The 13,750-nt window shown below is 36.9% G+C and overlaps 1 protein-coding gene across 2 annotated transcripts; it reads right to left on the reverse strand.

Moving 5' to 3' along the window:
- Positions 1-10,616: 10,616 nt before the first annotated feature.
- On the reverse strand, positions 10,617-13,478 carry LOC102809853 (uncharacterized). 2 transcript variants are annotated; one of them, XM_078013786.2, is made up of 2 exons: positions 13,387-13,478; positions 10,617-11,031 (listed from the first exon to the last, which is right to left on the reverse strand). In XM_078013786.2, exon 2 carries the CDS (start codon positions 11,015-11,017, stop codon positions 10,697-10,699), a length of 321 nt encoding a protein of 106 aa, XP_077869912.1. In that variant the 5' UTR covers positions 11,018-11,031; positions 13,387-13,478; the 3' UTR covers positions 10,617-10,696. The 2 variants fall into 2 exon arrangements, with proteins under 2 accessions (XP_077869912.1, XP_006823278.1); XM_006823215.3 differs by lacking the exon at positions 13,387-13,478 and adding an exon at positions 12,111-12,261.
- Between the last annotated feature and the right edge of the window lie 272 nt (positions 13,479-13,750).

The following is a 13,750-nucleotide window of genomic DNA, read 5'->3' on the forward strand; positions in this document are numbered from 1 at the left end:
TCAAAACAGTGACGCATTTTAATGTATCGTCCAATGGAGAAATACACATATGTGCTTCTCATTTAAATAACACTAGTTTGTTCTAACGTTTTTTGGGAGGGTGTTGACTATACTAAGCTTGACGGACATGTACATATCACATGATATATCCTCTATTATAATTATCTATGAGATCGAACCCGAGTTGTCGGAGTAACCATTAGTGATATTTATGAACGAGATAGGTGGTCTATTTAAACAAAAAAATATCCCAAATATCATATCCGGAACATGCTGTTATCAGCGCATGACAATAATTAATGTAATGCGTCTGTGGTTAAAAATATATTGCGTAATCATGAAAATAAATTCTGCTACATCACTCAAGAAATAATTTGAGAATATAAAATGTTTCGAAGAGGCGTCATGAGATGTCAGAAAAATATATCAGTAAGGCGATTACATACGTTTTGAACACACTCTAGTAGAATACAATATTTACACTGTTGAGGTTATACCAAGGTAGGGTTGAATTTGGAAACAAATAGTAGACGATATGACGTTTTGTTGAAGAATTTGAGAAGATATAAATATCACATTGCAAAATATAACACACTACATACACCGACACTGGTGTTCTAATTGATAAACACACAACATGAATTTTTATTTAAATATATATATAATTTATATATATATATACCACAGAGCTATATACAAATAAATCAAAAAACAATAAATATATATCAAACGAATAATTTCACAATAATCAAACCTTCATTATGAAATATAATTATATATAAACATACAATGTTGTACAAATACACATATTTGAACAGCTATACGAGCAATATTATTTCACCCGCAACTATCACGTCATTTCTGATTTATTTAAATTGATAGATAATTGATAGATACAAAGGCTCCACGCCGCATTTACGTCACATTGGTGGCAGCGGTTGGATACAACTGGTGCAGAGGAGGTGAACCAGAGGAAGCAGATCATGGCGACTCTAGTAGCAGGTATGGCAGAGCAAGTTCCAGTAGGAAGTATCCAGACTGAACCAGTAGCTGATGCAGAGCAGGAAAATGATCAGCAAATTTATGTTGATACATCAGGAGAGTTTACACAGGTAGCAGCTGGTCATACTCCAAGAGCGAAAGATCCGAAGGGGACTGATAGTGAGGGAGTAAAGCAGAGGAGCTACCACCACACATGACACCAACATCCGGCTATGTGACCCGAGAAATGAGTAAAGCTGAACTGTTGACTGGCAGCATATTTACACCAGAAAAACCGTGTAAGCCAGCAGTAGAAGAGAAACAAGATATACCATGGAGGCTGGATACAGCCACGCCATGGCACCAATCAGCATTGACAGGGAAACAAGCTGACTGAACAGATGACTCGTGGCTTGGGTATCCCTGAGCAAAATTAACTGGCAGACGACTGACAAACCCCACCTCAAACTTATTTGAGGGAATTAAGGAGGATCCAGAACTGGTAGTTAGACCAAACGTCAGAGGGTGGTGTATCCTGTAACAAAGCCTAACATCATTCCAGAAAACTCAATGGGAAAACACCATGGGAAGACTACAAAGCGTATTTTGAGCAATGTGCACTTGTAAGTAATTGGGATATAGCACATATGTTCAGGTATTTGGCAGTGAGTTTATCCGGCTTGGCGCAGAAAGTACTGACCCAAGAAGCGGATGATGGAGAATTACCATAAAAAGAGTTAGTCGCAAGATTGAACAGGAGATTTGGTCCTAGTGGGCATGCAGACACCTATGCTGCAAAACTGCAGTTTAGACAGCGCAAGAAAGATGAAAGTTTGCAGGAATTGGGTGAAGCTATACGAGAATTAACCCAGGTATGGACTCTACTTCCCAAGAAAGGCTAGGCATGCAGTATTTTAAAAATGCAATCCCTGAGAAGGAAATAAGAGACGGTATATTTAGAGCAAATCCCAAAAACCTTTGACCAGGCGATACTGGCTGCATTACTGACTGAGTACCACGTGATGTCTGAAAAACAAAGACTGCCTGAGCAGTACCCCAAATTTAGCAGAGTGCTGAATGCTGAGTGTGACGCATAGGTGACGGAGCTGAATGAAGGAATAAAAGAAATATGGGTAGGACAATTTCAACCAACCCCAATAGCAGAACAGCCATTCGATGGGTCAAAAGATAGAAGACCAAAAAGGTGGAGCCTGATGGGAATTGAGTGTTACAGATGTGGAAAACGGAGGCATATTAAGAGAGACTGCGCTACCCCACCAAGCAGTTATGCTGGAAATAAATCACAACCAACCCCAGGGGCCAGGGCTGGGTCAGAAATGCAGACAGTCCCAGGAAACCCCAACAAACAGTAAAAATTGTGCAGAGACAGAGGGGGCAGGGAAAACAGCCATAGGAAAAGAAACTGAAGGAACCAGGTACAGTGACCCCCCAGAAAAAGAAAGTAGACCCCTCCCCACCATACATGACTATACTAGGGCGATAGGCGGTATATTTGTGGCATACAAAGTAGGTGGATTCGAAAATATTTTTTTTGAAAGATACTGGGGCATTGGGAACACTGCTGTCAAGAAAGCAATATCAACGTATGCATGTGGTGCAGAGACCTGCATTGGAAGTAGAAAAGATGCTGAAAGCCGGTTATTGAACCAAGTTGTAGTTCCTGGACCTTAGACGATATTATTATGTACGGCAGAGATGTAGATGAGGACTTAGAGGATTTTGAATTATGTGCGATGAAAATCATCCCATTATGCTGTTTTTCTAACGCCCGCTCGCAGAAATCTTCCAAGGAATGAACACTTTCTCCGTATTCGGTGGAATTCTCGCTTTGCACATATCTGGAATATGAGTGCAATGTTTGTCGGTTATGCATTTAAAATCGTAAAAGACGTAGCTATCATGACTGTCAGAGTCATTCTCTGCAAATTCTTCCATCGAATCATCAGATTCTTGGTTCTTTTTTCTGTCGGCGAGTGGTTTAATGTAACACAGGTGGTCGTATGTCTGAAAACACTTGCAGGTTTTGCAGTAAACCTCATTACATTTGTTAGACCCATCCAATATTTGAGGAGTTTGTGATACTTTTCGCAACGTTGAACTAACTGGCAGATATTTTTTTTCATCATTAAACGACTTTTGATATCATTTGAAACATTCTTCGTTCTTGAAAAATCGGTGACAATTTCCGCACTTCATGTAACCAGGCAGTCCAATTGATTTCCAAAACTCAAACATCGCGTCGGACACGCGTGATCGTAATGTTTCGAATAAGACTTGTCACAGCTAGTGCAATAGTACCTCTTTCCCAGAAAACCAGTCATTTTTGTGATTACGTTGTAGTGTTCGTCTTTCAGAAACAGATATATAACTTTGGAACCTTCTGTGGCATCGCCCATAAAGATGATGGATCAAGATGATCGTGCGACAATATGTGTATTCTGTATTTTTTTAATCTGTTGATGTTTGACTCTGGCCTTCCGTAAAAGTTCTCTAGCTCGGGCGGTTTGCATAGCCGTTTTTTTCCTCTTCATATAATTGTAGAATCCTCTTTACTCTGGACATCACCTTGTCAACTTTCATGTTCTCAACCTGTATAAACGGTAGCCAAATTTCGTTGTTCAAGTTGGGTACGTTTATGGAAATGCGAATTTGGTCACGTCCGTCAAGGTCAGAGGTGACCAGTTCGAGCAGTTGATGAAAGGTAGCATGTACTTCATGGATGCGAAACTTTACGACCCAGTTCTTCCCACTCACCTTAAACTTTTTGACAAAACGTTTTCTCTTACTGAAATTAATCTTGGCGGTGGTATTCTCGTCACTATCACCCATGTCAGTGTCACTGTAATAAAATTCAAAAAATCAAAAAAAAAAAAAATTCAAAATAAATTCCAAATGAATAAATAAATAGATAAATTCAAAATAAATAAATTCAAAATAATTAAATTAAATTAAATAGTTACCCGTCATCTGATTTGTCATTTTCTTCCATATGTCTGAAAATGAGAACAGTTTTGAATCAGCGCCAGCTTGTGGTCAGTTAAAAAGAATAACTTACTCACACATAGAGGGCAGGCATTTACAATGCCGTGACCTGAACGATAAAGCGTTTTAACAGTGTAGTGATATTTAACCGTCTGTCTGAGAAAAAATTACAGGCTTGAAACATCGGAAATGTTACTATGTTTTTTTTTTTTTTTTTTTTTGTTGTTGACATGGAGTACCGGGATATATATATTTGACATACTGCTATACACAATATGTCGACCTTCATGACAAACAAGGTCAAGTCTAGTGAAAATATGCAAAATAAGAAATACCCTAACTAATTGGGAAAATGTAACATCGCACAAGCTGATTATGAAGTAAAAATTGTCGCTGAATTCATCTGTACACATGTGCGTCATATCAAATGTCTAGGTTGTGAAATAGAACATGGCTCACAAAGACAACAGCTGTGTTTATCTTACGGATTCTACGATGACAACACTCAGGTTAATGAGATTCGTCTATACATTGATCAGGCTTTGCGTGAAATTGATAGTCGTAAGATTTCACTTTGCTATTCTACATTTCACACACTCACCCAGATCTGGTCGGGAGATATTCCAAGCGTTTCGACGGTTTAAATCGATGCCTGAATTGTGTTTAGTGTCCTGTGAATTGACGTTATCAACACGCGAAATAGATTCCCAACTCTTTGACATCATACAGCTGCATATATAGAATGATTCTCCTGTGTTCGTTGTTCGTATCAAAACATGCTAATCGTACTTTAGCAGCCATTCTCTATAGTACAGGGAAATGTAGGACACCGGGTGAGTTTTCTGCTGACCCCTAATCCTATTCCATTTATAGATTCTCCGGTGTTTGGTGTTCGTATCAAAACATGCCAATCATACTTTAGCAGCCATTATCTATAGTACAGTGACATGTAGTACACTGGGTGAGTTTTCTGCTGACCCCTAATCCTATTCCCTTTATTTCAATCTAGTTTGCTTGTTTTTCCTTCGAAAATACTTAACCACCGTGTTATATATTTATACTATATGTATTATTCTTATGTTACTAAGTTTTTAATCCATTTTTGATTATTACTAGTTTTACCCTCCTTTTGTCAGTTTCGTAATCGAAAACTTATGCTTTACAAAATGTATACTCTATGTATTTCAACCATTTTAAGATTTCATTTTTATTATTATTATTATTAATATTATTACTATTAATATTATTATTAGTAGTAGTAGTAGTATTAATATTAGTATTATTAATATTACTATTATTCTTATTCTTCTGATTATTATTATATTACTCAGTTTGTAATCCATTTTTTTTATTATTTACTCAAACAAAAAAAAAAAGTAAATTCTATGTAACTTATCTTATTAGTTACCCTTCTTTTGTGTAATAAACTCCGTTAGTTTTCAAAATGCCGTGTATTTATTAGTGTGTGTACGTGTATGTGAGCACCCTCTATGATACATTCTGAAAAATCTTTCGTGACGTCGATGCTCGTCCAATAAAAACAAATTCGAAAAATTATGGTAATGTATGCAAATTTATTCACGACGACCTCGTTACGACCTCGTAGTCAAATAAATTTCATTTATGCAAATTTACTCTGAGTATCCCATTGTGATGTCATCCTCATCCAAATTACCCCCTTTCACGGCCATGTACGATCATTTGTGCTAATTTATGCACGGTTCCCCATTGTGACGTCATCATTTATGATAATTTAAGCACGGACCTCATTTGTGACGTCATCAATACCATTATGATGTCATCAAATCCCATGGTGAACAGCGCCCTCAATTTTGTACCTATAGTGGATGCTAAACTACTAATAGATCTCTATCAAGGGTACACCGAGTATCAAAGCAATCAGATTGTAGTTTTCAAGAAGAATGGATGACGAGGACAATAGCGGACAACAATGTCGAAAGCAGAGTTTAAAATGGTTGCAGCAGTATATGAGAGGATGCAATGCGGACAAAAGAGTGCTTGAAGTTGAAAATAAAATGGCTGAGACTCATCATTTACACTATCCAAGAATTCACATATTTATCGGCTGACACGGTAAATATGATCACCAGGACGGTACTGATTAAACCATGAATTAATCTTCTTTTCAATGCGTCCCCCACATTACTAAACACATTTCTGTATTCGGATTTTTAACTCTTGAATACACAATCGATTACCTGAATATCACACTAATAGTACTAGTATAATAATAATAGATAAAATCGTGATGGTGTGTCAGAGATCAGATATTTACAGTGAATTATTTGAAATTCCAATGCCATCTTGGAATTTCGTATCCACTTTCAATAAACTGAAATCGCAATTTGTTATATCCGAAATACTGATATTTGATGAAATATCCTCCAAACAAGATTTTATTTCAAAAATAAATCCATCATTAAAATACCGTTGATGGTAAATGTAGTGTGAGTCGCAGTTGTGATAAATAAATAATGTGATAAATAGATAAAAGACAAAAATGTGTTGTTTTACAACGAAAAACATCTAGGTAAATTTGCTTTTTGTTTCCTCAGCTCACACATCTGCACTATTTCGATCTTTTCAAGAAAAAGTTGGCGGTACTTTCTCTCACAGTACGCGCTTGAAATTAACAACAAGTCTTTTCAGGATATCAAACAATAATAGTGTCGACAAGGAGAATTGTGCTGCCATTTTTTTTCTTGTCCTGAGCTTCATTAGTGACTTATTTTTTTAAAGAAATAATTAGTATTCATGATAATTATTAGAAAAATAATCAAATACAAACGTTCATCAACACTTTAAAAGGCAGAATGCGTTGAGCATAGTAACAGCATTAAGAAATGTAACGTCATTGCCGCCCTGTAAAACAGGATAAAGCACTATTGGCTGGATTCAATATCGTGAAACGTTTAAAGGCTGCTATGAATCCAATTGTACTTTCGAGGCGAGCACAAGTAGCGGTATATTTTCTTTTTTAATCTTGTAACATAAGATTCAGAACAAACGGTCGATCGCATCTCGTATATACCGAAAACGTTTGTATGTAGCACAGACACAATCCGAACAGCACCGTGCCTAGTTGGAACAAAACTCCAGTGGGACCATGTCTCACTCAAGGGGAAGTAGTCGTCGCCGCGCATGCTCAAGATAAATGGGTCTCGTATTAACAAGATGGCGGCTTTTACTATTGTGCAGATTAACCAGTACAAACTGGAAGGATACCGAGCTTTAATTATGTATGTTTTGGTGATTTGGAAGGTGTCGACGATTTTACGGTCGGCAATTAGTGCAAGTTGCGTCATAATTGTGATTTCCATTAGAAGAGCGCATTGAATTGTTGGAAAATCAATGTTTATCAACACAACTGTCGCACAGGTTCAGCGCCATTTAAGATTAGAAATGTACGAATAGAGCAAGCATACAGAAAAATAATCGCAGTGCAGGTTCAGCCAATCAGTACGAAGCTTGTAAATTGCGAACAAATTAGACGCAATCGCGGCCGGCAATAAGCTGATCTCCATAGCAAAATTACCAGGGCACCCCTAGTCCCAAACATTGGTTTGAGCAAAAAATAATTGACCAATCATTCAGGACGATAATTTTACTAATATAGTCTGTTCTTGCATTAGCCCCATCTGTATCCACTCCAATTCGACGGAAAGGGCAAAACGGAAGCAAGGGCCAAAAATAGTAATAACTTGCAGATCAGGTTTCATAGTCCGTTTGTGTACAATAAACACGACATTTTGATTGTGAAGTTACCTGGCAACAGGAATATAATGCCGCTCACAAATCTGAATTGGAACCTTTCTCAAATGTGTCCCATATACTGTGGATGACAGAGTCATCATACTCGACAACATAACCTCTGAATGCGACGCTTGAGGCGTCCAAATATACTAACGTTGTTGCTTATGGAAGTGCCCCAAAAGCCCTTCAACCTACATGCATTTGCTTCCAAAACCGAAGTTCGTCAATAGACCATTTTCCGTACACTGCGATAATCACGCGCAGTGTACTTCCTCTGTCGAAGTTCGGCCGGTCGGTGTGAGCTACGAAATAAGGAAATTCGAGTTCAAAATCAAATCGTTCGATTTTTGCGGCAGACGTTCGACGCGCGTCTTTCATGCATCTCGCGAGATCTCGCAATTGTTCGGAAAATCACCTACAGCGGCCTTTGCTAGCAGTTCTAAATACTGACTGGTTAATCTGTATAAAAGACCCTGTCTTCCAGTTGAGCAATATTACCTACACTTATCCACATAGAGAAGATGTGCCCAAATATTGTGTGTGTTGAAACCTTGTTGTATGAAAATAGTGAATCTGTTCTGCTGTCAACGCCCACTTGGGCTAATATTTTGCAAATTGCGTTGCGCAACTTAACAAGCTTGCCCTCAGTGATATAGACCTCACCTTACTTCGTGTCGAGTACCCAGCCAAGTAATCTTGCAAACGGGATATCATTGGCATTCATGCTCATTTTCTAAAATTCTGAACGACTTCAAATCTGGTCTTACCTAGGCATCACATAGAAATGAAAGGTATTTCCTGTCCCTAGTCTACCGTCGAGATACACAATTATTGTTTTGCCTTCCCCGCCACATACATACTAATGCCATTGTCTTAGTAAAGCAATAGGGATCCGAAAATAAACAAAATCGAAACATTTTAAATAACGCCAAACCTAGGCCAAGTCCAAGGAACATGTGGTGGTCAGGGAAATTATCGATATGGTGATACCCGGATTTTAAAGTCGAACTTGTTTTTACGTCTTCACGGTGAAATTTGTTTTTGAGAACATAAACGTTGACATGTCTAAGATTTAAAATTAAACGCATCATACTCTCCTTGCTAGACTGGCACAGTATGGGCGATTTATTTCTTTTTCAATTTAAAATTAAATAAAAAAATAGCGAAATGGAGGTGTTAACGCGAAATTCCCTGTAACCGCAAAATCACCCAGACTGGAAGTTTGTGCCGCGCCCTCTGCGGTGAGAGCAGGAACTAGTGTTTTTCATACTTGTTTTTATGCTAATGAGCAGAATGACAGGCCAAAACGTTACCCAATCAGAGTAATTTGACCTTAAAACTATATCTCGTTAACCTTTGTATCTGAAGACTTTTCTTCAAGTTTCTCGATCGTCAATCATAAAAAACTAATTACTATTTAACATTCCATACAAATTATTCTAATGTAGAGAAGTAGCCTGCGTATAGCTTTATCTCTTCTGGGTAACAGTGAAGCTCAATCTGCCCAGAAGAAATAATTGATGGTTTTACTGATGGCCACGACGTTTTTGTTGCCCTTCCGACCGGAAGCGGGAAATCGATTGCATTTGAAGTTGCTCCGTTCTGTTTAGATAAAAATACAGTTTGGCACTGTCGAATCAGAAAATTGAAAGCCATAGTAATTGTCATGGCTGACTAGTTGACCTTTAACACGACCCACAAAGTTTACTTCATTATGCAGCGCGCACGCTCGAACTCTTTTTCTGTGATGTCACTGCATATCATGAATAAATAATAGCAACATATTTGCTGCAAATAAGACCAGTCTGTGGTGGATTCGCGTTTACCCAACCTTTTCCAAGTGAAAAAAAAAACTTCTTGCTTATTGCTACCAAAATAGAATTACGCACAGAAAGAGGCACGATTGTTAAATGATGAAATGGTGGGTTTTTTAGCTGCTACTCTCCAGGTGCATGAAGTTCTTCATTTATCGAACCAACCTTTTGCGAAACCAGTGGAATTGCAGCAGTTCAACGTTGTTGGTTTTAAGGAGCTGTTGAATGAATATGGTGTCTGACTGGTCTGGTATATGAGTATGTATCAGCGCCCTCTACTGTTCAATCATACAATTCATGTTGGGCATGACGTCATTACTATATTTGGGTACTGTACGTTAGTAAATGATGGTCAGGGAGAGCTTATTTTGTGACATGCGAGAAGAATTGCATATTTGGCCACATACAATTGGGGCAAGTCGAGTAGTTCATAAGAATTGCCTAGTGTGACATTGGAGCCCGTACTAGGTGAATTGCAATTCGGATCCCATATATTTTTTAAAGTAAGTGAACAACATTTATATCTACCAGTCATCAATGCAATGATTTTCGACTGCAACCCTCTCATACACGTAATGAAAAAATAAAATCCTGCATGAAGGTATACCTGTTCATCGCAGCTTTTGTTTCAAGGCATGGTAACCTTACGATGTACGAAATTAACCAACTGGCAAGGCAATACAAATGGCTACTGAACTGCTACCAGCGTTTTTTTGCTTGTAGCAGTAAACGTATTCATAAAAAATATGCTCAGCGTTTTAATTTGCACGAATTGTTCAATATGCTCCTGAGATTATCTCCTTCACTGAAATATAATGTAGGATAAATTTGTGAATATGATATTTCTGGGTACTCTGTATTCAGTTTTTTTGTAGTTGGTGGTGATTTGAAACATACAAAATATAATCACACTTGAGCTTGCAAGGCATATCATTTCAATTAAACAAATGGCGTATTTTCACGATAACTCTTCATTCATTCATTCATTCATTCATTCATTCATTCATTCATTCATTCATTCATTCATTCATTCATTTACAAGTATAAGGTTTCCGAATGTTTATTTCAATCCATTCAGTCCACGTTATGTGGGTATAACAGTACAGCTATACTGTATGTTATTCTTATGACGAAATATCATTAACATTCACATTATCGGCTTCTAAATCAGCTATGACCTCATTTCTGAAGTGTTCTGCCATCTCTGGGTATTCTTCAATTATGTAAGCCAATATTTTTGTTAACACTGGCCACTCTTGTTCATTAACATTCACATTATCGTCTTCTAAATCGGCTAGGACCTCATTTCCAAAGTGCTTTGCCAACTCTGGGTATTCTTCAACTAACTTAGCTACTATTTCTGCTAATATTGGCTTTTCTTGTTCTTCACATACAACTACCATGACAACAAGGGTCAGGAACAGAAACATTTTCATTTCTACCATGTTGTTGATGATGCCTGTGTAAATGCAGAAAATAAAAATTCAGTAAATGACAGACTACCGTTTAGCAAGTCATTGTTACCGACATTGTCCGGGACAAATAAATAAATCAAGAGCTTTAGATTTTCTGAACAAAAAATGGCACCCATTCAGATAACCTTTCAAAAAAACTGTGGGAAAAATTGCTACCATTTTGTCTTTCTTGTGTACCAAATTAAAACATTATCAGTGTGTAATACAAATTCAGTAATTGTCAGACTTCCGTTTAGCAAGTAATTGGTATTGACATTGTCCTTCTTGGTCTTGAAAAAATAAATAATTCAAGAGCTTCAGGTTTTCTGAACAAAAAATGGCAGCCAGCCAGTTAGCTCTCAATAAAACCTTTTAAAACAACTGTTGGGAAATATTGCTACCAGTATGTCTCTCTTGTGTACAAAATTCAAACATTATCAGTGAATGTAAACATGTCTCAAATCTGGTATGACACATTGATAAAAAGGGATCAATTAGAATCACATCACCAATAAAAAAATAACATGCATCAGAATATGTAATCCTAAATAAACTGTATTTGTACAACAAATTTCAACTATATGCATTTAGTGCTTTGTAAATATCAATAATTGTCAAATAAAACGAAATCAAATCTGAATAATAGCCTGTGAATTCAATCGGTTAGTTACATTCACGAGCGATATGATGTAGTTACATCGAAATAAAACAATATTGTCAAAACAGTACTAAAAATCTTGACTGCCTTTGCGGTAGGATTCAATTTAAGAGCGAAATAGTCATTTGCATGCTCAAGAACCATTTGAAGATTTTAGGTCCTCCTGAGATTTTGTATGAATATGTCAGCAAATTGTGGATCGTTCAAAATTGATTTATGGTCATTGTCTTTTGAATACAGACAACTTAAGAAAACGCATCCAATCACTGCCAGAATGTCGAATGCTTTCACATCAAATAATATACGATCGACCTGACAAAGAACAAAATGCTACTGAAACGCGTCGCTGTCTCGACAATGTCAGTGCTTTATCTTACAAGTAGAGTAGTGTATATTCTATGCTAAATTATACTTATAATTACTCACTGCTGCTCGAATGTATTTTGTTATGACGGTTCAGTAGATGATGCTTGTTGACTGCCGGATGCCAGTATAATTTGAAAAGCTACTGTACAGTCAGAAAATATAAATATTCACTAAGCCGTTCACATGGATCTACCTCTATTTATAGAAATGACGAATACGTGCGTAATAAACTCTTTTAATATGCAAAAACGCCACAAATTTAGTAATGTATGCAGAGTGAAGGTATATGAGTGTGTGTCAGCGCCCTCTACCGATCAATCATACAATTCATGTTGGGCGTGAGGTTATAACTATATTTGGGTGCTGTACGTTGGTAAATGATGGTCAGGAAAAACTTATTTTGTGACATGCTTTTCGTGAGAAGAATTGCATATTTAGCGACATAAAATATCGGCAAGCCGAGTAGCGAATTTCCTAGTGTTGCACTGGAGCCCGTACTAGGTGAATTGCAATTCCGGTCACATATATTTTTAAAGAAAGCAAACAACACATATATACCCGTCATCTATACGATGACTTCCGACTGCAACCCTCTCATACACGTTATGACAAAACTAAATCCTGCATAAAGGTATATCTGGTAATCATAGCTTTTGTTTCAAGGCGTGCTAACTTTACGACGTACGAAATAAACCAACTGGCAAGGCAATAAAAAAGGCTACAGAACTGCTATCAGCGTATTTTTGTAGAAGTAAACGAATATATACAAATTATGCACAGCGTATTAATTTGCATACATGACATGCTCAATATGCTCCAGGGTTTATCCCCGTCGCCGAGCTATAAATATAAAGTAGGATAAATTTCTGAATATGATATTTCTGGGTACTCTGTATTCAGTTTTTAGTAGTTGTTGATGTAGTTACATCGAAATAAAACAATATTGTCAAAACGGTACTAAAAATCTCGACTTCCTTTACGGTAGCATTCAACTGATAAGCGAAATAATCATTTGAACGCCAATGAACCATTTGAGAATTTAAAGTCTCCCCGTAACTTCGCCAGCAAATTGTGGATCGTTCAACATTTATTTATGGTCATTGTGTTTTGATTACAGGCAACTTAGGAAAATATATCAAATCACTGCCAAAATGTCGAATGCTTCTCATCAAATATTATACGATCGACCATGACAAAGTACCGTGTGCTACTGAAACGCGTCGCCGTACTTTATCTTACAAGTAATGATGCACATGTAACATACAACATTTTAAAAAGACCTTAGACCTTAGAGTAGCGTATATTCTATGCTAAATTATACTAAATAAATACTCACTGCTGCTCGAATGTATTTTCTATAACGGTTCAGAAGACGATGCTTGTTGACTACCGGATGCCAGTATAATTTTAAAAAGCTGCCGTACAGTCGGTAAATATACATATTCATGAAGCCGTTCACATGTCAATCAGGATATTCTTCTATTTATAAAAATGATGAGCATGTGTGTTAGAAAACAACTGTTTCAAAACATTAATTGATTGTTTTAAGTACGTGTGTATATCTAAATTTAAATTATTATACAGTTATGTATAAACTACACATGTGTTAGACATCTATTTTCCTGCAACTTGTGGTAATGATTAAGATATTTGGGAATGAAAGATTACATAAATACTTTTGCATATTATATATCACTCGA

This window comes from Saccoglossus kowalevskii, chromosome 20, assembly GCF_978046115.1.
Source record: "Saccoglossus kowalevskii chromosome 20, keSacKowa6.1, whole genome shotgun sequence".
NCBI classification, from domain to species: Eukaryota; Metazoa; Hemichordata; class Enteropneusta; family Harrimaniidae; genus Saccoglossus; species Saccoglossus kowalevskii.